This window comes from Sinocyclocheilus anshuiensis, unplaced genomic scaffold (genome assembly GCF_001515605.1).
Source record: "Sinocyclocheilus anshuiensis isolate Anshui unplaced genomic scaffold, SAMN03320099.WGS_v1.1 scaffold653, whole genome shotgun sequence".
Classification (NCBI taxonomy): Eukaryota; Metazoa; Chordata; class Actinopteri; order Cypriniformes; family Cyprinidae; genus Sinocyclocheilus; species Sinocyclocheilus anshuiensis.
The window spans coordinates 1167798-1192208 of record NW_015540902.1 but is presented as its reverse complement, the minus strand read 5'-3'; the positions used below and the strand labels follow the sequence as shown (position 1 = coordinate 1192208).

Below are 24411 nucleotides of genomic sequence, written 5' to 3'. Positions count from 1 at the left end.
GAAAAAGCTTAATGTTTAGCAGCCATTACTCTTATCTTTAGGGTCACATGATCTTTCAGAAATCATTCTAATTGGCTGATGTGTGATGCTTATTGTTATCAGTGTTGAAAGCAGTTGAAAGCTTCTAAATATTTTTGTGGAAACGGGGATAGATTTTTTTGCTAAAGCTAAAAAAGAAAATGTATCAAAAGTGACAGTAATCCATCCATGCTAAATAAACGTTTTCATTATCTTACTGACTTCAAACTTGAACGGTAGTGTAAGTAGGGAAGGTTATTTTTTATTCGAAAAATGTAAATATATGATTGATCATGGGCGATTTCAGCTATAACAGTTAAAAGTTAGACCCCAGAATCGCATTGTTTTGAAAGAGCTCTTAACAAAGCCTGTCTTTAAAATCACCCGCTTTAAACCATTGTACTATAGTCATAGACGTTCAGACGGATGCTTTTAGTTGTTGTGTCATGCCACACAGTTTTTTTTGAGTGTACTGCTACAACTTTTGTTTAGATGATGTTAAAAACAATTTTAAAAAGAAGTCTCAAGGTCCATTTTTCATTCCGCTGCGCACGGTCTAGCTGTATTTGAACACAAGAAAGTGCCTTATGTAAACACTCCCAAAGAAACATGTCTGATAGGGGTCAGGTGAACCTGATATCAACTTAATTATACAGGGTTTCCTTTAGACTAATTAGTCTGCAAGTCTTGAATATATGTAGTTTTACACATCCTAATCAAGATGGACAAAGTCTTTCCTCTCCTCTCTCCTCCTCCTCCTCTCCGCTCTCTTCCTGTGTCTCATTGTTATTTCCCAGAACTTCAGCATTGCCTCCTCCTTCCTTCCTTCTTGCACCATTCTTAACTCAGTTTTCCTCCCACAATTCCATTCTCATTTTTTTTTGCCTACATTTGAAGTGCTTCTCTCTGTTTCTCTGTCCTCTGTTATGCTGTTTCTTTTTTAGGTGTTAGCTCCTTAAGTAAGGGCCTGAGCATACCTTTCCCTCTCTCTCTTTTTCTCTCTTGTTTTTAATGAGTAGAGGGGTCCCATTAGAGGTGGAATACTTGGTGTCATTGTGGCCATTGAGATGGAGGGATTTTGAAGGAAAAAGAGTATGTCTAATTCTGGTTCCTTCCTCTGCATTTTAAAGATTGATGAAATCAGACTAATAACGTGTCAGTTTTCGCTAATGATTCGTTGAGTTTTGTAGCTATTTTCTCTTGTTCGACCCACCTTTTCCTTTTCTCATTCCATTTCTCTTTCTATAATGTTTTTCTCTGTAGGCTATATGCTCTCTCAGGTCTTCTCTCCTTCACCTGTACTTGCTTTCTCTTTCTTTTTCTTTCTCACCTCTCCATCGCTCCCTCGCTCCACCTCCATCCTCCAGCAGGTAGATTGCTCATAGTAAATAAATGAGCTCTACACTTCTCTCTCTCCATCTGACAGCAGCCATCTTTCACTCAATGCAGCCATATGCCACACTGATATCTCAGATCCACTACGGCTGCAACATCTGCTGCTGATATGTATGTACTCACACACATTCACACACGCGCACACACACACAGAAGTTTAGAAATGGTAGCAAGTTGAAGGAATAGTTTACTGAAAAATGAAAATGATTTACTCGCCCTCATACTTTCATGGTGCTCTTGAATCCTTTTTGAAGTTTGAAGCCTCAGTCTCCATTTGTTGCATCAAAAAGAGCAAATACAGTACAGTACAGTTCTTCAAAATTTCACCTTTCAGAAGTTTGGAGTCGAAGATTTTTTAAATGATTTTGAAAGAAGCATCTCTTATGCTCACCACGGCAGCATTTGTTTGATGAAAAAGACAGTAAAAGCAGTAATAATGTGAAACATTATTACAATTTGAATTAAGTTTTCTATTTTAATGTAATTAAGTAATGTAATTTATTTTTGTGATGGCCAAACAGATTTTTCAGCATCATTACTCCATTCGTCAGTGTCACATGATACTTCAGAAATCATTCTAATATGCTGATTTATTATCAGTGTTGGAAACGGTTGTGCTGCTTAATATTTTTGTGGAAACATTTGGTCATGATAATTTTTTTTTCCCCAGGATTCTTTGTTTAAAGGAACAGCATTTTTAATAGAAATCTTTTGTAACATTATTCACATTTGATAACAGTAAAGATTTACATATATTTAATGCATAATTTCTGAATATTAATTAAAAAATATATATTTATTTATTTAATTCATTTTTAATTTCATTTCAGAAAGGGAAAGTGTACATTAATCAACATTCATGAATGTAAATTTACCCAAGTTAGCTAGAAGGCTAATTTTCATTGGTAGTCCCTTTGCCAGATATTATTAGGCCTGAAGCTAAATAAAAAAAAAAACACACAAACAAACAAAAACAATAATAGGACAAAAATGATAAACAACTCTTATCAAATATAGTTGAATAGCATATGTAATACAATCAGTTAAAAAGAAAAAAAAAAGTATTATTTTGGGTTAACGAAAAAAAATCATAACGATAATAATAGTAGAAGCAACATCAGTGTTGACATTGTTGGTTTTTTAACCCACATTTTTGGATAGTAGTCTATGTTCCAGAGGTTTGGGTGTGACATGAAGGAAGGAAATTGTGCTAATTTTCTTTTCTGGGTGAATGTTACTGTAAGAGGAAAGTTCTGTACCTGCAGCATCTGCTTTGTTCCTCTTCACCCTCAAAACACAGAGGGCTCAGCGGCGATGAGAATATGATAGAGGGAAGGAGAGGGAGAGGTATAAGTGCTAAACCATGTTACCCTAATGAAAGTGAAAGAGGATTTGAATATGTTAGTATTTAACATTTGTAAGTTTCTCTGTAAACATTCACACTATATGTGACACTGATGCGGTGTGATCCTCAAAATGCATTAATCTTTACCTCAGCTTTGTGCTTGCATCTCTACAAAGGGTGTTTTCAAAGTCAGGAATCCCTTTTCACGGATGTATGAGGTCGGTAGTCTCTCTGCAGACGAGTCCGCTCACACGCATACATAATCGCAGACAGTTCAGTGAGACGAGAGGCAGATGCTGGTGTCAGAAGGAGGGAAAGAGAGGAATAAGATCAGGTGAATGAGAAAAAGAGAGGTTGGCGGTCAGGGCCAGACTTGAACAGCTTGAGTGGAAATGATGCGTGTAAAAGCATATGTGTAGTCTGAAACAGAATGACTGTATAAACACCAGCTCTCTGACACAAACGCACAGCTGCTTACAAATAAAGCTTGCCTCTCAGTTTGTCGGTCGCATTTTTTTTTTTTTTTAGGATGAAATGAATACAATTGGCCACATAGTTTTGACATCAGATATACACATTAGTGTCTGTCTGTCTGATCAGTCTGTCTGTCTTGTCTGTCTGTCTGATCTGTATTTGTATGTATATACACAAAATACAGACAGACTGATGTTATTATCTGTCTGTGTATTTTATTTGAGAAATATGTTTATGGTGTCCAGTAGTGGGAAATTCTGCGCTTAATTGTCTCTTGCATTGGTGTGCAGTGGAGGAGTGTTTGTTATTAAGAGTTGAAGTGAGAAGATACTGTGTGGTAATTCTCTAATTAAAGTGTGTGTAAATTACGCACTGCTTGGTTTGATTAATCAATGAATTCATTATGACCTGGACAAGCTCATTAGCATGAGTCTGATGCAGCGCTAGTAGTCAGGACTGCCGCTGTCCTGAAGTGTGTATTTATAGATGCAGGAAGTCACCTGGAATTATCGTTCCTCCCTTTTTTTTCCCCATCTTGTCTCTTCCTTTTTCAGTTTTGCGTGCCACTAATGAGTGAGTGATGAATGTCCTCGCATGGGTTTCACTCAGCGAGTTTGAGTGTGTCGCATGTTCATTAATCAAGTTCAGTGGAAGAGTAGCGTACATGCACTAGTTTACACCCTCCTCCCTCATTAGTTGCTGTGTTTAGATTTACACACAGTAAACAGTTCAGTCATACTTGAGTCCAGACAGCACAGAGCTGCTCTAGTGCCCATCTTGCACTGCACACTCATTAAAGTGTTGTGCTTGACTTTAAAGTAGTGATCCGTCCTATTTCTGAGGCTGAAGATAAAGTCTTGTGTTTGTAAGCAGACAGATAGGCATAACTCCAGTGACTTATTCAGCAGCCTTAGGACTTAGGAGATATAGTTCCTATTCATTTTCACCATATGCTTTATTAATAAAAATTAGGGATGCACTGAAATGAAAATTCTTGGCCGAAGCCGAACATAATGAAACACTGGGCCGAAGGACGAATACCGAACACGGTTTTTCGCATTTTTTATCCATATATTTTGCCAATTTTTTTTCACCATTGCATAAATTAAATGGCCAAAATGTGCTTTTTACTGTTTTTTCAAAATAAAAAAAATAAAATAATAATTTACAAAACAACAATTTAAAAATATATACTTAACACTGAATATTTTTACATTCTAGCAGACACTATACCAACAAAGCACAATTAAAATTAAAATTAAGTTATGGCCAATAATATTTTTTGGCCATTTTCGAGACCCCCTTCTTGAATCAGTTATGCACTTTTTACTGTACAAATAAATGCAGCCTTGCCGAGCAGAAGATAATTCTTTTACACGAACACTATGTGTGTGTTATAATAAATGTATTAATAGATCTGTTGTAATTATTATCATTATTGTTGTCTTTATTTAAAAAATGCATAAAAATAGCTGCTGACGAGTAATACAGTTTCAGCGCAGATTTCCTTGCGCTTTGGACTTTGAACCCTGGCTAACAAGCAGATAGCACCGCAAGCTCGAGCAGCGCTGTTTGAATACATGCAATTCGTGTGTGTATTAGAAAACAACGTTCTGCAGTTTATTTACTAATTGTTTGAGGCCATTTCGCGATTTCAATCATCATACAGTAACCAGCAACAGCCACCTCTTCCTCTTCTCATCGGAGACATGCGATGCGGTACTAAACAGTCTCTCGCTGTCAGTGCTTATAATGCTTCCACACTGCTGACATGTTTGCTACATTAGTGAGTGCCTCTATTTGATCGCATCACATCATTGTTCGGTACAATTTATTCGGTCTTTTCGCTTATTCACCAAATGTTCGGCAACTGAAAAAACTGAATAATTTCAGTTGCCGCACATTTGGTGCATCCGTAATAAAAATCTTCAATAATGTTTAACTCTTGAATCTTCAATAATAATCATAAGGTTTGGGCCATGTTATTTGTTATGAATCATGACATTACAACATTATCATAAGTCCTTTTTGATCCTGTTTCATATTAATTTGAAATTAATAAATTAGTATTTTTATTGAAGCTCTATGAATACTGTAGGGTTGTCCCTAACAATTATTTTGGTAATTAAGTAATCGGTAGATTGTTCTGAAGATTAATCGAGTAATCAGATAATCCTTTTTTTTTTTTAAATAGACCTACGTGAACAATAGCCTTTAAAATGACTCAACATGCATATATAATAGCAATAAGACAAAAATACATAAGTATTATGAACAATAGCGCTAATGTATATTACGCATTATAACAAATGCCTGCAGAGGGTGCCAACGGACTGACTTTTTTTGACACTTTACTGCGCAAAGGAATCCTTGTTTAATATTGACTAAACAACATTGTTAATTTAATGTCCACTTATTCTTTAATATTTGGCCATTTTTTTACGACAGAAATGCTACAGCATACTGTAATTTCTTGAATATGTGGACATCAAAATGTGTAAACTCAAAGCGAGGGTTTAAAGTTTTATTTTGAAATTTTGAATTGAATTTATTTAATTGAATCGTAGCATTTGTGATTTTGCAATAGCATTATGCTTTATTATGATTTTTAAATGGCTTAATGTATCATGCAGCCTTGAAAAAATTGTAATAATGCGTTTCGTGGATTCTCGTCCGTGGAATGTGCCACTTTCGTAATTTTGCCAGTTACACGACACAAATAAAATGCAATCAAGGATTTTTTTTTAAATTGAGTACTAGAATTGAATCAAGAAATCGTGACAGCTCTAGAATGCTGCTTAATAGGAAGGGTTTTTCTATCCTTGTGTCTTTAGTTCAGATGTTTTAATGGTGGTTTTTGTTGTTGTGATGTTAGTGCAGGCGTTTTGGTGGTTGTTTCTGTTGTTTTGCTGGTATTGCAGTGTTTTTGTGTTGTGATGCCCATAACAGCTTGTTAGTTTTAGTTTTATGTACAGCAGAAAGGATGAAAAGGAAATAGTTATATATATATTTTTTGCTCCCCAGCCTGTCCTCATCTTGCTCGTTTTCTCGTCCTCTTTCCTTGTTTGTCCCTCTCCTTCTCGTCTGCTGTCTTCCCTGTTTTCCTTCAGGGGAAAGTCTGCTCCTCCATTAAGAACATACAAGGGACCTTGACATTTAATTTCCTGTTTGTGGTGCTCTTTTACCCTCTTCCTGTGTCATACTCGCTCTCCTCCATCTCTATCCATCTCCGTCTCATTCTCACTCCTTTTTACTTTTATTTTTTGTCATTTCACTTTTGTCGGCTCCTGATTTTACCTCAAACTCTTGCCCTCTGAGCATTATGGGGTCATTTTGCAGAGAAATTTCCAGTTTTCTTTCATTACATTTACAGACTTTTCAAATCTGAAGTGAATGTTCAGTACAGTCTCATGATGCTGTAATAGGCATCTCACATGGTTTTGAAACCCCGTCAGTCTTGAGGTTTGTCTGTGTGGAGTTTTGCTCATTAAAGAAATGTGCCTTATATGGCAATTAACTTGGTGTGAGAACCTGTGGCATTTCAGCGTGTGTGTGTGTGACTCCTGGAGTGAGATAAATGAACCTGCTTATGTCTGTGGGAACAGGTGGCTAAGTCAGCATGGTGGCCCGCCACACATACATACGCACGCTCACACACAGAGACCAGTAACAAATTGAGGCAATTTGTGTAAATTAAGAGATAACTAGAAGGCTGCCCTTGTTGAACAGTCGTTGTAGTGTCCCCCCTGAGCCACTGGAATCGGGATCTACCATATTGGCTGACATATGGATGTCCTTAAATGTGTCTTTAGAATAAACATAAGTTAACCCAGCACACATGAATCTGGTGTCTTTAAAATAGTGTTTGGCTTTGTGTGTGTGTGTGTGTGTGTGTGTGTGTGTGTGTGTGTGTGTGTGTGTGTGTGTGTGTGTGTTTTTTAAGCAGGGTGGCTAATGGCTGAGATAATCCATATGTAATTTAGTAATAATATAACAACGCAAATGTGCATCTATTTTATTTTATTATATGTATTTTTTATTTTTCACTATTTCACACATTTGTAATGGCCAGCACTAATTTGGTTTTGCATTTTGTTTTTGTGTGTTTAGGTGAGTGTGGTGCAGGACTCTGTGAACATCTCGGGTCAGAACACCATGAACATGGTGAAGGTTCCTGACTGCCGGCTGGCAGATGAACTGGGTGGACTGTGGGAACATTCCAGATTCACGGACTGCTCGCTGTGTGTCGCCGGGCAGGAGTTCCAGGCACACAAAGCCATACTGGCAGGTAATGTGGGAAACACACACACTTACGTTAACTTTTTTCAGAGATTCACATATGCTAAGATTTTTGAAAGAAAATAATTGCAGATGAGTAATGTCAAAATGTTCATGAGCTTTTGTAATTTTTTTCCATTTTCTTTTTAATATTTATATTTAGTTTTATTTTTTATTTAAATTTTAGTAATTGTAGAATTTAAAAAAAAAAGAAATCATGCCTTAGCAACTACCTGAAATAAGTGTTTTTTTTTTTTTCATTTATTTCAGCATTATTTTAATTCATTAAAAGATTTTTAGTTGTTTTAGTTTACTCGTCGTTCCAAACCCGTAAGACCTTTATTCGTCTTCAGAACACAAATTAAGCTATTTTTTGATGAAATCCGGGAGCTTTCTGACCCTGTATAGACAGCAATGTAAGTGACACGTTCAAGGCCCAGAAACATAGTAAGGACATTGTTAAAGCAGCACTATGTAACTTTTGGCGCTCTAGCGGTTATTATAAGTGTACCGTAGTGATTCGGAATAAGACAAAAACGCGGTTTGGAAGATGAATTTATGATGTACTCACTCATTATATACATTTTGCAAATTTTGAACACAGAAAAAGTTACATAGTGCTGCTTTAAAATAGTCCATGTGACATCAGTGGTTCAACCGATATTTTGCAAAGCTACAAGAATATTTTTGTGTGCAAAGGAAACAAAAATAATGAATTTATTCAAGAACTCTTCTCCTCCACTGTACGCCACCATTCATGAGAGTAACACGATGCATGCATCTGGTGCTGCTTAACAATGTCCTTACTATATTTCTGGGACTGGGAACATTTCAGTTGGATTGCTGTCTATGCAGGGTCAGAAAGCTCTCGAATTTCATCAAAAATATCTTAAAGGGATCAAGAACTGCCTTTGCTTTTTATTTTGTACTGTTCTCTAAGGTCCACTTATAATGTTATCAAGATTTTTACATAAAAAAACATTATAAGTTAAAAGAAACAAGCTATTTTCTGTCTTGGTTTTGACCCCCTCATCAGAACGCTCTGTTTGAATAGGTGTGGCAGATTGTAGACTCAGAAGTAGACGCCCACTGCTATGATTGGCTAATAGTTGTGTTTGTTTGACAGCCTACATCCTGTGATTTCCGTTAAAAATGCATAACAATTTAAATAAAAAAATATAAAACGATCTGTAAGAAGAGACAAAGAAATGGTGATCATGTAATAAAAGCAGTTTCTCACACTTGTGTGTTGCCACATCGGATCCAATATAGTCAGCACAGCATCATCTTTTAGTTTCAATCTTTCTGAAAATCCTGCGTCGAATTGTGCCTTGTTTGTAAACAAATCCGTGGTAAAATGAAGTGAACAAAGGACCAAGTTCTTACTGACGCAGTCTGGATCTTCATTAAAAATAAAGTTCATTCATTCTTTCCTAACATTGGGATCAGAAGGAAGGTAATGCAAACACTGTTTTTCCAAAACTTGGCACTGCATAGCGTCTTGTCTTCAGAGCATCTTTATCATTTGGTTTCTGCGTAGACCTGCACGCCTCTATCGTTATTTACGCTACATGCTTGAATTGGTTGGCGGTGCTTATCCACACTATTACATCATAGAGTAGAACAGTCGCTTTGACAGACTGTCTTCAATATAAGCTGTTTTTAAACTAATGACAAAATTTTGAGTTCTGAAACTTACAGGATGTTTTTAATAGTACAATGACCTCTTATAAGTCAAAAGATCAAGGGAATTTTGGTTTCTCAGTTCATGACCCCTTTAGTTTGTGTTCCGAAGATGAACGAAGATGAGGTGAGTAATAATTGACAGAATTTTCATTTTTGGGTGAACTATCGCTTTAAATGAACACTTATTTTACACAAAATTCACATTTCCAAAAAATAAAAATAAATATCCATTGACAAGTTTATTTGTATATTTATGAAGTTGTTGAAGTCCTGTCACTAAACAAATCTCCCTCTGTCCTAATTCTCCGTGGCGATGTTGAAACCCGAAGACGGCTGTCTTATTGCTCAGTCAGTCAGTCACTTAGCAGACAGCTAAGGCACCTCATAAGGAATCTGGTTTTATATTTCAAGAACAAATTCATGTGAGCTTGAGAGATAACCAAGTGAATATTTAATGACTACACTGCTGATATCTTGTTAAAAATGAAAATGTATAAACTTTCACTGTTTTCGACGGTGAGAAGTGAGCTCAACAGTGAGCTCTGTCAGACACAGAACTACCGACCCACTCGCGCAGGATTGTGGGATATCATAGGCAGTGAAAGAAGCATCTGTGCTTCCTTCAAAAACTGAACAGACAGAGGTATCTTAGACATGATGTTAGTTAACATTTGAGTACATTCCTAGCGATGTATCCTGCCTGAGAGGGCAGGATTTTTCAGGTTTCAGAAGCAGCTTCTCTCTCTCCCGCTGTCGCTCGTGGTGAGGCGGGGTCCTCGTTATCTGGCCGTACCTGGTAGTGCTCATTAATCGCCGTGGAGACGGAGCTGATCGGCTGGTGACTGAGCTGTGATTAGACCGTGTGTGTGTGAGGGAGAGAATGTGCCAGACTTCACACACCTCTTTAAACAAGTTAAAGTTGCCCTAGACAGATCTGACTCCATATCCAGACTTAACAGAGAGGGGAAGGTCTGAGCCACCATCATCCCCTGGGTTAATCAGCCAAAAGCATCGGCAATTGCACCACGGCACAAATTGTCTGAGGAACCACTGTTAGACGTTTTGTTTTTTGATGTTGATGACTGAAACATTTCCTCAGAATCTTTGTTCACCATCCCTTTTATGATTTAACAAAAAAAGCACTGTACAAATATATTGAACTGATTACATCTTTTGCCTAGCTCCATGAAAGCAGCACATTTCCTAATATAAAATAGTAGACAGTATTGTAGCTTTCTTTTTCAGGTTTTTCATATCAAAGTTTGTAATGTTGTGATTCATCTCAGAGCTTGTTGATTTGGTTCGTGGCATGAACTCTTTTTCGAGGAAACAGTTTGAAATTGCCTTCGGAGAACATGAATGGGAAAAATACTTGGGCAACCAAGGCTGCTGAAAAAGTGCCCTGTCACTGTTTCACTCTATTATAATTACCAGATGTTTTTTTATCAGAAGTTTTTGTTGTGCATTAAAAATTATTCTCTTTCACTTCTTCAGCACGTTCCCCAGTATTCAGCGCTATGTTTGAACACGAGATGGAGGAGAGTAAAAAGGTGAGCCTGTTTATTTATTTTATTTTCCTTCCCTTCTATCTCACATTTTGTGTCATTATACTTCAGAAACTTATCCTTTTAGTCCGTCACAATCAGAGAGGCCCTCACATTTATGTTCATGCACAGCTTGCTGTTTTTCATGCTAGTGTTTTCCTGATGTCTCATTTCTGCAGTGTTTACTAGTTTCTAAGTATATCAGTTATCTCCCAGTAGGACTCAAATCCATCCACCTATCAGCGGCCTAATTTTCAGTCCAGCTGTGTGTGTGTGTGTATGTGGTCTAATACCTCCGCATTTACTGAGTTGCTCAACTGTACCATCTTCCTGCTTGTTCTCAATAGCTGATCGTAAATCACTATTTGCCATTTTTCTTGCATGGCTTTTTAATATGGCAGTCATGTTAGGTCTGATATAGATCAGAGCTGTGGAGTTTGTTCATAGAGGCGTTAAAGATTGCCTGTGTTAATCGGGAGGACTACACATGTCTATTTAAATGATGACTGAAGACATTGTTGTTTTTAGGACTGTCAAAGTTAACACTTGCAATTAGTGAAATGTTTCTTACCATTTATTCATTTAATTTGACATTCATTTTTATAATGTAATCTAAGTAATGAACCCAATTCTTGCACCATAAAAGGAACTGGATGTGTTAACTACAAAAAAAGTTGAATTAGTGGAATATATTTTATATATTTGCAGCAGTGTTAAGTAATAACGGTTAAAATCGTTATTTTGTTAATTAAAATATAGCTGAAATAAATAATAATAAAAAATAAATATTAGATAAAAAACATGAATCAAAATATTGCATTAGCAACTAACAAAAAATAAGTTTGCTATGAATTACTACAATTTACTAAAAAAAAAAAACCTAATAGAACTGAAATTAAAATACATTTAATCTAAAAGTTTAAAAAAATTATGGTAAAAGCACATTGAAAATCTAAAAATGAAAGCTAATTCAAAATATTAAGAACTCCAGTAGTATATAAATAATACTAAAATTACACTTATTTGCACTAATTGCCCCTTACACTTCCCCAACACACTTCCTGTTCTTCCTCTTACCATCATCTGTGATATTCCCATGTTTCACCATCTGTTGATCCAGTATTCCTCTGTCTCTCTCCTCGTGTCGTATCCCCCCTTTCCCAGAGTTTCATCATGCACTGTTTTTTGGGACAGGATGTGCTTGCGTTTGGGGTTTGTGGAGCAGTGAGATTTCCTGTTGCTCCTTTTAGTTGTGTGGCTTATTAGCTTTGTGAAGATCCATGCAAATGTGTGAGATGGAGTTTCGTGTTGAGAAGAGTGTGTGTGCGCTTAATAGATGAATGATGGGATCTGGGGCCCAGTTTGTGCATAGGCACGTGTGAAAGCGAATGTGGCTGTATGTATGTGTCAGTGCGTGTGTGTCAGGTTTAGATGATGGCTGGGGCTCAGTGATTTGGCTGCGATGTCTGTAGAATATTGATGGATTTGATGCTGCAATAGAGAAAATCTAAAGAGAATGAGAGGAAATATCTCATCAGAGAGAGAGAGTAAACGGATGAGTTGCCCGTTACATCTAAAGAAAAGACTCCTGAATATCTGCTAATGAACTTCTCTGGATACTTCAGTGACTTTTCACACTGGAACTTCTGGTGTGGACCGGAGTACTTTTGATGTCCACATGTTTTTTTTTCCTTTTTTTGGTGATGTGGAGATGTTTAGGTACTGAGAAAACTCTGTATTCTTCTTTTGCGAAGCATCCATAGCAGACATCATGTCAAAAGAATAGTTAACTTTAAAAAAAAAAAAGTTATTTATTCACCCTCATGTCATTCCAAACCTGTTTGACTTGCTTTCTTCTATGGAACAATATTTCAACTGTTTTTGTCCATACAGTAAAAGTCACTGAGAACCAAAATAACAAATAACATTGAACCCCTTTGACTTTCGTTATATGGACCAACAAAAATCAAAAATCAAATACACCACTGTTTGAAATCAGTAAGATTTTTAAAAAATAGATTCGAAAGACTCTCTTATGCTCATCAAGGTTGAATTTATTTGAAAAACTGTAATATTGTGAAATATAATTACAATTGAAAAAACTATTTTCTAATTGAATATATTTTCAAATGGTGTTTATTCCTGTGATGCAAAGCTGGATTTTCAGCAGTCATTACGCCAGTGTCACATAGTCCTTCAGAAATCAGTCTAATATGCTGATTTTGGTGCTTAAGTATTAATGTTGAAAACACTTATGTTTCTTAATACTTTTGTGGAAACTTTGATCATTTTTCAGGATTCTTTGAATAGAACGTTTAAAAGAGCGGGATTTATTTAAAATGGTAACATTATAAATGTTTACTGTCGCTATTGATCAATTTAATGTGTCCTTGCTGAAAAAAAACGATGAATTTCTTGAAAATAATGAGTGAATTTTCATGTTTGGTGACCTGTAGCTTTGTAGTTTTGGTCATAGAATTGAATAAACAAAAGCATCACCACAAGCCTCTTCTCTGTCTTGGTGACTTAGCCTCTTAAATTTTAGGTACATTTTTAACTAGTTTTTGTGATGGTATTCTCATTGATGAAACAAGAGTGCCACAGTTCATAGCAAAATCTGCAATATGCATGGGGAGGGAGGTAAAACTTTATGTGAAGAAAGCCTGTGACTGTTAACGCACCTTTAGGCTACACAGACTTTTATTTTCTGTAATAGCCTTTAATAAATAGTTCCATTTGCTTTTGAGTGAACTTTTTGATTTGACCTTGCCATGTTCCTGTCTCTGTGGGTGGGGTGGAGTTCCTAACAGTTGCTGCATTAATTGGTTTAGCTGTGATGGACGGGCTGGGACGGAAAAGCCTTTGTTACCAGCACGACAATCAACAAAGAGCTTGTGCTCCGGCAGCCTTGGGCGGAAGAGAGAAACTCTGGCAGCGCTCATTCCGGAACATTGATCAGGGCAGGAACAGAAAGGGAATGGGGCTTTCTGAGCTATACATTAATTTGCTTTTTTGAGTGACTCTGTCCTTTTGTGTGCGCATATGCGCTCATACGGTGGAGGTCAGTGGTCGTGTGAGTTTGGTGTAGGGTGCTCAAGGGACACCTCAGCAGCTCATGAGAGGAAAGGCCAGACTCCGACACAATTACACTTTATGCTTTTACAACAGTTTCAACCACCTGAACTGCGTCAGGTCCAATTACATCACATTTTAAACCCCCCAAAGCACAGCCAGTTGACTATGGCGCAATGACAGAGTTGAATAAATTCCACATTGTTAGAATGAGAAGCTGGAGAAGAGTAACTGTAAAGGTCTAGGTACCTTCTGCGTTCCGTTCCGTCTCCTGCTCAGCCGCGTCCGCACAGCTTTTAAAGATGAGTGTGCATGGACGAGTTCGACACATGCACAGTACCAACAATAAAATTGGACGTCCGTGGACGGACACTTCTGATGATGAAAATGTCATCACGCGAACAGTGCGCGGACCGTCGTGGAACGCGGATAGCCAATGTATTCGTTGGGCTTAACACTGTCTCTATGTTGAAGTGGTTGCTGTCACATTGCACCATGACATCTTCACACTGGGAGCGTCAAGGCTGCACCTCACCTCACAATGCCCACTAATCTCAGACCAATCAGCTGCAAGCTTGAGGCCAAGTTTAGCAACAGAAAATTTAGTGAATAATACTGTATTCCACTACTTGGCATATAAATTGATATTTTATTATTATTATTGTTGTTGTTGTTATTAATTATATTTTTTATCATTATTGATACTACTATTATTAATACAATAATAACATTATCAACATATTTTAATAACAACAACAACAACAACAATTATTAAAGAATTACAATAATGACCCATTGTTATTTATTATATTTTATTTATTCATTATTATATTATATAATAATAGTTGTTGATACTACTATTAATAATACAATGATAACATTAACAACATATTATATATTGTTATTTTTTATTTTTTATTATTATTTTAATAACAACAACCATTATTAAAGAATTACAATAATGACCTATTATTATATTATTTTATTGTATTTATACATTATATTATATAATAAAAATAATAAAAATACCCAAAACATATAATAATAATAATAATAATAATAATAATAATATATTATTATTATTATTATTATTATTATTTATTGTTACTATTATTATTGTTGTTATTTAATTACAATAATTACAATATCAAAAAATGTTTGTATTATTTTAATAATAATAATACTTTGGGTTTATCCATCAAGTTCAAATCATAGTTTGACTCTGCATTTTAGATAAAACATTGCTGATTAACACGTGTAAAGAGAGTCTGTAGAAGTTGAGGAGTCTTGGGTGTTTTCTGACCTGATTCTGGTTCTATGAGTCTGTGAGGTGACAGGGTTCTGCTGTGATTTGCGGTCTAGAACCGAGTTGAGATAAACGACGTGGAGGCTGAGGTCTTTAAAGAGATGATGTTCTTCATCTACACTGGCAAAGCACCCAACCTGGACAAGATGGCTGATGACCTGCTCGCTGCTGCTGACAAGGTGAGTAATGGCACTCGCACACAAACACCACATGTAGCTGAATGTATGCCAAACAGCATTTCTTCTCATCTGAGGACAAAAACAAGTTTATTAAATGTCACAATGACAACATATTTCATTTTGTCTTCTCAATCATGCATTCACATCGCATTATTTTCTTGGCAGACACACCAACAAAAAATGACCAGAATGTGCATCATGTGTCGTAAGCTTCAGCAGTTAGCAAAAATCATAATCGCATATTAAAACAGAGCCAATATCTGCCAATAGCAATGCAGTACATGCTTTGTGTTGACAACACAAGCTCAAAGACACATTTTTATTGAAGTGCATCTCTCTGTCTTTAGTATGCTCTGGAGCGACTGAAGGTGATGTGTGAAGATGCTTTGTGCACCAGTCTGTCTGTGGAAAACGCAGCAGAGATTCTGATCTTGGCCGACCTGCACAGCGCTGACCAGCTCAAGACGCAGGCTGTCGACTTCATCAACTAGTGAGTGCTACTCCTGTCAGGCTTAGTAGTTCAGGGGGGAAAAAATCAAATAATGTTGAGATATATATATATATATAAACATATATTAGATATATCATATAAATCATTTAAAAATAATAATAAAATAGTAATTTGTTAGATATCTATGATGGATGTAATTTTGCAGGCTGGTGATAATTAACCAGCTCCTTTCAGTCTTAGAATAGAAACCAAATGCTTTTTGACTTTTCTGCATCATCTTCGCTTGTTGTCTCCACTTTGTCAGCCCCCCTCTCTGTTCTCTGCACACTTGTCTTTCATGCTCTATTTTGTCGATTTTTTATTTTATTTTATTTTACTAGCTTGTTCAGTCTCTCTTTGCAGCAGCTTTATTGGATGGTGTAATTTTGAGTTCATTTCGTGGATGGCAGTAACTTGGCTGGTGTGAAACTGGACTGTGGCCATCTCATTTCAGCTCTCTCTCTCCCCATGTCTATACAAAACACCCACCGCCACAACAACAGCAGTGACAGAGGGAGATCAATAACAAGGGCAACACAGAAAATAAACATGCACACCAGCACCCCCTCCCAAAATGATTCGTACTCTCTGCCCTTCTTTTCCTGCATTCATGTTTGCTGCTTATGTTATTGGTTTATGTGCTCGTCTTTCTCTTCTCAAATGGTTTTATTGCCGCACGTAGGAGTCTAGTGTCAGAGTGCAGCAGTTTTCCCACAGCGCCAGACTCTGTCCAGCCATCACAGGACAATGACTGCCAGCGGGAGCATCCCCACTGCTCAGAAAAAAGAAAGGGAGATTTCGCAAATTAATAAAGTCAAAACAATACAATGAAAATAGAGAAGTTTTCTGTTGAGTTGTCCTTGCTTTTTGAACACCGCAACAAACATACAGCATGGCCATTGTAGTCAGATTCAAGAACGAACGACTCCTACCATCTTTTTCAGTTCCACATACAAATGAGTCTTGAACTTTTTAATTTAAATAAAAGCATGTCCAACTTAGAGCTTACAGGGTTTTGGTTCCATAGAAGAAATTTCATACAGTACTTAATCTTGTTTGTAAAAAAAATTTAATAAAAAAAAGCATAATTGTTGCTGTTCATCTTCACAAAAATTGAGAGACAAAACCAGAAACGAAAATACATGAAAACTTCTATAAACTATTTTTTATAGTTTTATAATTTTTATAGTTTTATAGTTTTTTTTTGTTTTTTCTAATTTATTGGTTTTGATATTAAATATTTAAGTGCATGCTCGTTTCCATTTTAAAATTGTATTATCTCTGCTGTCATCCTACCCCACTTACTGTTCATCTTTAAAAACACAAATTTAATAAATATAATCTTTTGCATATCTCAAAATGAATATGTATTTTTTTATACTGTACATTATAATTTTATAATTCCTAAAATGTCTAAAATTATTTATTTTAGTTTTCAGTGTTTATTATTAAATTTAGACAAAAAACAAAAAGTTTAGTGTTAGCCATTTACAGCTTATCAGACAAAACTAATATACAATTATATAATAATGAAAATAATTATCAGATTATAGGGACCAACCATAATTGAAATATTGGTCCATCTTTAGAGAGACTGTACTCTTGCAAGAGATGTGGGTTTGAGTCCCAAAAATATTGCATTATACCAGTTCAATGGATAAATCTTGAGCAAGCACTTTCATATGAACTTGATAATTTTAGATTTTTTCCTCTGTCTTTTCCACTGACACATTTACAAACACAAGGCTTTTTTATACATATAAAAGCTGTTTTTGCTCCCCCCCCTCTTGTTTACTTCCAAGTTATTTTGGAAAGCCTGTGTTTGTAACCTGTTCTTTGTGGATGGCTGACCGCGCGGTGACCTTTTGCATTGGGTAAAGTGGAACGGGCATGTGCCCGCAAGGCCCGCTGTCGACACTGCCAGCAAGTGCTGCAATTAATGCCAAGTGTTTGGGGGCAACAGCATAGTGGGGTTAGGGGGAGGTCAGCATCTCACACACACAAACACACTCTGGGTAAATGTCGTTAAAGGCCATTTTTTGGTGTGCGTGATAGTGCAGTACGAGTGCCCTCGGGGTGCTGAGCTCAGCGAAGAGGATTGTGTTCTCAATGTGTCTCTCTTTCTTTCTCTCTCTCCCTTTCAGCCATGCGTCCGATGTGATGGAGACCTCAGGGTGGAAGTCAATGGTGGCGTCCCATCCTCACCTGGTAGCCGAGGCGTACCGCTCCCTGGCCTCCGCCCAGTGCCCTTTCCTGGGCCCCCCTCGCAAACGCCTCAAACAGTCTTAGTGCCGTCCCTTACTGTTACCTGACCCGCACACCTACACACACTCACTCAACTGCCTACAAAGGGGGGGGACGCGCTATTTTAGATTTACATCCCCCCCCAGCTCTGTCCCTTTAGATGCCTAAACCAGCTCTTGACCTGCCCCTCCCTTCACGTTATCCAGACAGACCCCTCCAGCGCAGAGGACCCTCTTTGTTGCTGCCCTACTGACGGGTTTCTCAGTGTTGGGGAGTGTTTAGGCTGCCACAGGTTGAACCCTGTCTGAAAACGTGGCCAATCTCTGCAGCAGTCTGGCTGTCAATCCCAGAGTTTCTGTGGACCGTGGATTCTTGAGCGTGGGCGGATGGATCGGGGTTGGGCAGTTAAACATGAGATTGGTTAAGACTGGTCTTTTTACGTAACTCTTTCCACTGGCCACTACTGTGTGCTCTCCTTCACGGTGTGAACCGGTTCTCCATCTCCGTGTGAACCGGTTCTCCATCTCCGCTTCATCCCTCCTTCAAAACAGTGTGATTGGCCAATAGACATTCCCCTTTATAGTCGTGGATGGAGGGATTTCTCTTTGAAAAGGAATCAAGGACAAACTCTGTTATTGTTGCAAACTTTTCAAAGGGTAGCATGTGTCTTCGTAATGACATCAGCGTTCAGTAGATTCCTGTGTGACTTTATCAATCCTGTATGACAACAAACAGCTTTTTCCTGAACTGTCCTCTGTTTCTTGGGAAATTTGAACATAGAACTTGCCATGAACTTTTTGCGACCCACAAGCTAACCTGGCTTCCAAATGGAGGTGAAGTTCAGATGGACTTACAAAGTGGTTTGGTCTCATTTTACAGGGCAAATAAATTGACGAATCCGTTGAGGAGTGTAAAAATGGGGAAATGCTTATGGAACTTTTTTTTTTTATTTTTTATTTTTTCCTTGTGATGTTTATTTGGGATTTTTCCTCCTTGTAGCACTTGTGTATTTGAATCCAGGCTTTCTGTATGAAAAAAAAAAACAATGCCAAAAACACAAACCTGTCTGCATTTGTGTTTTACTTTTTGTTTTGTAACAGGCACAACATGTTTATGTTACTGGCATATCTTAGCGGTTATCCTGCTTTCTGCTGATTCCATTCTCTCTTTATATTTGGTTACAGTCATGGATTAGACAAATCTGGAGCTCTTGCTGAAGTGGAGAATTGCCTTTTTTTTTTTAATAATTAAATAAAAGCCTGTCCGACTGACAGCATACAAGGTTTTTGGTTCCATAAAAAGAATTTCTTATGTGGCTTAATCTTGTTTGTAAAAAAAATTACAGTGCACCAAATCTCACAAAATAATTTCTGTTCATGCTCACAAAAAAAAAGGGAGACAAGTAACCAACTTTTTGTTACCCACAGAAAATGATTTGGCATAGTGGACGGTTCATAGTGCTAATAGGTCTTTCTGAATTACATTTAATAAAATAATAATAATGACTACTATTAAAATTGTTACCAATAAGTATTAAATATTAAGCATAACTTAAAGGAATAGTTTGGGCAAAAATTAAAATTGCCATCACCCTTAAATTGTTCCAAACCTGTATGAATTTCTTTCAACTGTTTAACACAAAAGAAGATATTTTGAGGAATGTTGGTAACCAAGCAGTTGACGGAAGCCATTGACTTCCATATATGAAAGAAAATACTATGCAAGTCGATGGCTACTGTTAACTGTTTGGTTACAAACATTCTTCGTAATATCTTCTTTTGTTTTTAGCAAAAGAAAGAAACTCATACAGGTTTGGTACAACTTGAGGGTGAGCAAATGATTACAGAATTTTCATTTCTGGTTGAACTATTCCTTTAAAGGCTTATGAACCTGACATACTGTTTTACAGATGTGTCTTCCAGACACTCAGTCTCTTTGCAGAATGTCATACTTCTTGTATGTGTGCTTTGTCATATTCATGTTCTTTATTTATGAAATACTCCAATGATGTATTATGCTGCCAAGTGTTTAGCATACAGCAGAATACACTGAGTGGAAAACGGTATCCTGCGATGCAGTGCTCTCGACCTGATCTTCCATTTCCCTGTGTGACTAGTGGGCCGTAAGTAATATCACTTGTGATTAACATTTCCTTCTTGACTCATTTTGATCAGACTGACAAAACAAAAGACTTTTTTTTTTTTTTTTTTTTTTTTTTTTTTTTTTTTGTAGGTAATAAGAAGCATTGACGACTTGAAGCATTCAGTGACTCAATTTATAGTCAAAATAAGTACAATTTGGTATGCATTTTCCACTTTTGTGCTTCTGAATATTTGTCATGCAGAATATGTTATTTACAGTACAGAGAGTGCATTTGCTGTCATTGTCCATGAACGTCTATAGAGTTACTTTACAAGGGCGATTTTTAAGTATTTTAAACTGTCCTTTTTTACTTTGCTTTTTTTTTTTTTTTTTTTTTTTTTACCAAAATGGGATTTAAAAAAGCTAAATAGCATTTATTTAATAGATTCAGAGATGTCATTTTCTGGAATCTATTTGTTGTTCTATTTATGTACTATTCTACTATTAGCAAAAGAAATAAGATATAAGGCTCATTCACAACAAAAACGATAACTTTAAAGATAACTATAACAATAACCTTAATATTTTCCACACAAATTGATGATAGCTTGTTGTTTCTTATAAGCACGTGCTGCAGTTATGTTTGGTGGATTCTGATTGGCTGTCAGTGTTTTTATCGTTCATCAGCTGGAAGAAACATTCTGAAAGCGATTCCAACAATATGGTTTCTTTTTGTTATCCTTATAGCTGTGATGTAGATTTCTTTATTGTCATAGAACAATTATTACAAATTTAGTTACTGTTATCTTCTTTGGTGTGAACAGGCCTATAGTTCTTGACATAATCGACGTTGAACTGACCAATCAGATGCCAGTACTCTTAACTACCCATTTTGTAATATACAACATGCACAGTGGGGACCAAAAGACCACCAGTTTCATTACAATTGAAAAATGATGTGCCTAACAATTTGATTAGTGACCTAGATACAATGCAGAATCAAAGTATTTCTTCTTTGTTGTGCTTCTTTGTTTGAAGTATTTCAACATCCTAAAATTTTAAATAAGATTTTTAGTCTCAGATTTTCAGTGTGGACTTTTGGACCCCACTGTATATTAACATAAAAACAGGAACAAATCTCATGCTTAACCATTTTTAAGAGTCCCATTTTTCTTCCTGCTAATGGGACTCGGGTCACCGGCTCCTCTATGATTTACCAGTTGGAAACTCATCGCAATAAGCTTGGCTGAAGTGTTTTCTAGAACGTACCTGCAGGCCGTTTCATATAACAGGTCTGATGAGCTAACCAGTGGATTAGATGTGAAAAGAAGGTGGTACTGGCTGGTGTATTGTGTGTGTTTTTTTTTTTTTCTCCTCACAAGTACATCCTGACTGAGATGCTTCTAATTGAGTTTTTTTCTTCTCAAAGCCTCTTGAAATTCTAATACTCTGTCTGCTCTGTTTAACAAGACTCAGGGAAAAAGCTCTTACGAATATTAGATACGTGTGGCCCGTATAATCCCCTGTGAGTGGAATGTGTGCGTTTTGTGTTTGTTTGTTTTTGTATAGCTTCATGTTTGTGTGGCATGAAGGGTGTGTGCTGCCATGCGTGCAGGTAAGCTCATAAAAACTGTGCGAGTTGTCCTTGAGTGTGTGGAATGAAGCATTTGTTTGTGTATTGATGGTTCAGTTCTGGCATTATGAGAACCTTGCTCAAGGTTTCTGAACCCATTCAGTTATGAACCACTTTGCTGAGACATCCAGTACAGTTACTTTGTCACAATTCCTATTTTTCTTGCAAGTCTGTATTTATTTATTTAAACAAAAAATTTAAACCTCTGTATGCGTCTAATTTGCAATCAAGTGTGCAATTTATGTGGCTATACTGTGAGATCAATACGACATGTGTTGCTCGATAGATACGAGAGCGCAAATGGCCAATCACCAGTCCTTCGTCTCTCTCCATCACTCAGTCTCTTTTATTGAATAGAGGGTTGCAGCGGGTCAACTCTACAAACAGGATGAACAGCTCTGCGTCTCTGTCGCTCTCCCAGAGAAAGCCGGAGTGAGAGGGGGAGATGGATGGATGGTGTTGTGCACTGGCTGTCGAGACTAAAAAGGTGCAGAGAGGGAGGACGAGCTGGTTATTGTGGTGTGAAACCGGATGAACACAATTACGTCTGATACTGTTAAAAGGGCTATAAACAGGTACACGTACGGTCTCGCTGCATTTCCTGTCACATAGATACTACATCTTTGGCCAAAGTCTATTTTAAGGCAAATTGTGCCACTTATCGGCCATATTGGCAAGAGTTTATTATTATAATGATTTCTGTAAGATTGTGTGAAACTGAAGCCTGGAATGATGGCTGCTAAAACCTTCAGCATTTAGAAGTACATTTTAAAATATATTCAAAGAGAAAATAGGTGTTTTAAATTGTAATAGTATTTCACAAATAAATGCAACCTTGGTTAGAGACGTCTTTCAAAATCTACAAAATAAATAAAATATTCCAAACTATTGGCCCGCTACGCTCTCGTTTTCATCACAGCTCAGGATAGTGTACTGAAGGTCAGGATTAAAAGCTTTAATTTTTAATAATAATATGTTAATTTGTAATATTTGTTAATTAAAATATGTATAATACACACACACTGTGGACAGCAAAATTAGAGAACAACCTACAATTTCATAAATTTCAAGGTCACTGCTTAGTCCTAATTGAAGTTATTCTAACAGGAGTAGAAGGGCAGTTTTTAAGCGTATTTTGTAGCTTAACTGTATTCTGAAGCACAGTATAAAAAAAATGTGAGATATTTGAAAAAGACCTATGATCAAAATTAGAGAATACTTACAGATGCCTATAGGTTATTGGTGTTATTCTGGCACCAGGTGTTAATTTCCTTAATTATATGACTAACCCTATTTAACTGGCAGCATTCCTCCAATTTTCACTGAGATTGCATGATGGCAGGCAGCTCTAAGAAGTTGGTCATTCCAAATCTGTGATTTTCTAGAACATTGCAGGTTTACAATGACACTAATTCATTCATGTCCACAAAATGGCTGGTCGTCCAAGTAAGATGAATGAAAACGCAGCGTAATGCAGAGACTGTCAATGGGAAATCGGTTCAACACTGCAGCTGGAATTGCTTGCCAGTTCATTGATGAATAGGGTAAGGATCTATCTTGGCATGTTTAAGAGAAGTCGGACAGAAAGCATACTCTGCAGTGACCAAGCCTCTCATCAGCAGAAAGAATCAAAAGGCTAAGCTCACCTTTGCTGAGGAGCATATTTTGTGGAGAGAGGAGAACTGGTTCAAGGTTCACTTTAGTGATGAGAACAAGTTTAATTTATTTAGGTCTGATGGGAAACATTGTTCGTGGTCAAACGGGGAAAAACTGAACCCAAAGTGGTAAAGAAGTCAGTGAAAGGTGGAGGAGGAAGTATCATGTTTTCTGCAGCAGGAGTTGGGTCTCTTATACAGATACATGGCAGAGTCAATACAAATGCTTATCAGAACCTCCTTCAGCAACATGCAGTTTCTTCCCTGCAAGCATCTCCCAATCAGCCTGCTATTTTCATGCAAGACAATACTTCCGGCACGCTGCAAAACAGGTAAAGCAGTTCCTTGAAGCCGAGAACACTGAAATCATGAAATGGCCAGGCCAGAGTCCTGATCTAAACCCAACTGAAAATTTCTCAGAAAAAAAATGGCGACAAAGTTATGGCTAAGAAACCCACTACAGTTACCGATCTATGGAATAGAGTTGTGTGGACCAAGATCTCACCAACACACTGTGAGAGTTTTGTCATATCCCGTGGCCACAGATGTGCTGAAGTCATTCAAAGCAAGGGCCTCTACACTTAAATGTCTTTTATTTTTTTTATTTATTTTTTTGAGCCACAAAAATGACGTTGCAGTTTTTCTTTCTTTTTTTTTCCGTCTTTCCCATCACATCTCACTGTTGCTAGTGAAGCTCAGGACTAGTCCTACATCCTCAGTGGTGAAATTTGTGATGAGTTTATCAAAAAAGGCAATTGCCTCTTTGAACAAATAAGTGAGGCTTGCATTCCTATAGCCACCATATGGAGTTTTATGATTTTTCACATCCGTCTACACCCCCTTATTATGTCTCTGCTTTGCCTCAATATATGAACATTTGATTTGTCACTTGTCTCAACACGCACTGCAGATAGATGCCCTCAGACAGCGCTGTTTCTATGATGAATGGAGGATACTGTGGCCTTGTGATAGAACAAGAGATGGATGGATATTTAAGGGAAAGGGAAAGA

The 24411-nt window shown here is 37.0% G+C and overlaps 1 protein-coding gene across 2 annotated transcripts in view; it reads left to right on the top strand.

Moving 5' to 3' along the window:
* LOC107689092 (speckle-type POZ protein) overlaps positions 1–18534 on the top strand; it is an 84100-nt gene extending 65566 nt beyond the window's left edge. Inside the window, exons 7-11 of one of the 2 annotated variants that reach the window (XM_016486997.1) lie at positions 7343–7520; positions 10691–10746; positions 15175–15297; positions 15645–15787; positions 17932–18534. In XM_016486997.1, the coding sequence (XP_016342483.1) occupies positions 7343–7520; positions 10691–10746; positions 15175–15297; positions 15645–15787; positions 17932–18076 (645 nt within the window). In that variant the 3' untranslated portion in view covers positions 18077–18534. Of the gene's footprint in view, positions 1–7342; positions 7521–10690; positions 10747–15174; positions 15298–15644; positions 15788–16150; positions 16800–17931 lie in introns of those variants that run through there. The other variant, XM_016486998.1, reaches the window with a different exon arrangement.
* The last annotated feature ends 5877 nt before the right edge of the window (positions 18535–24411 follow it).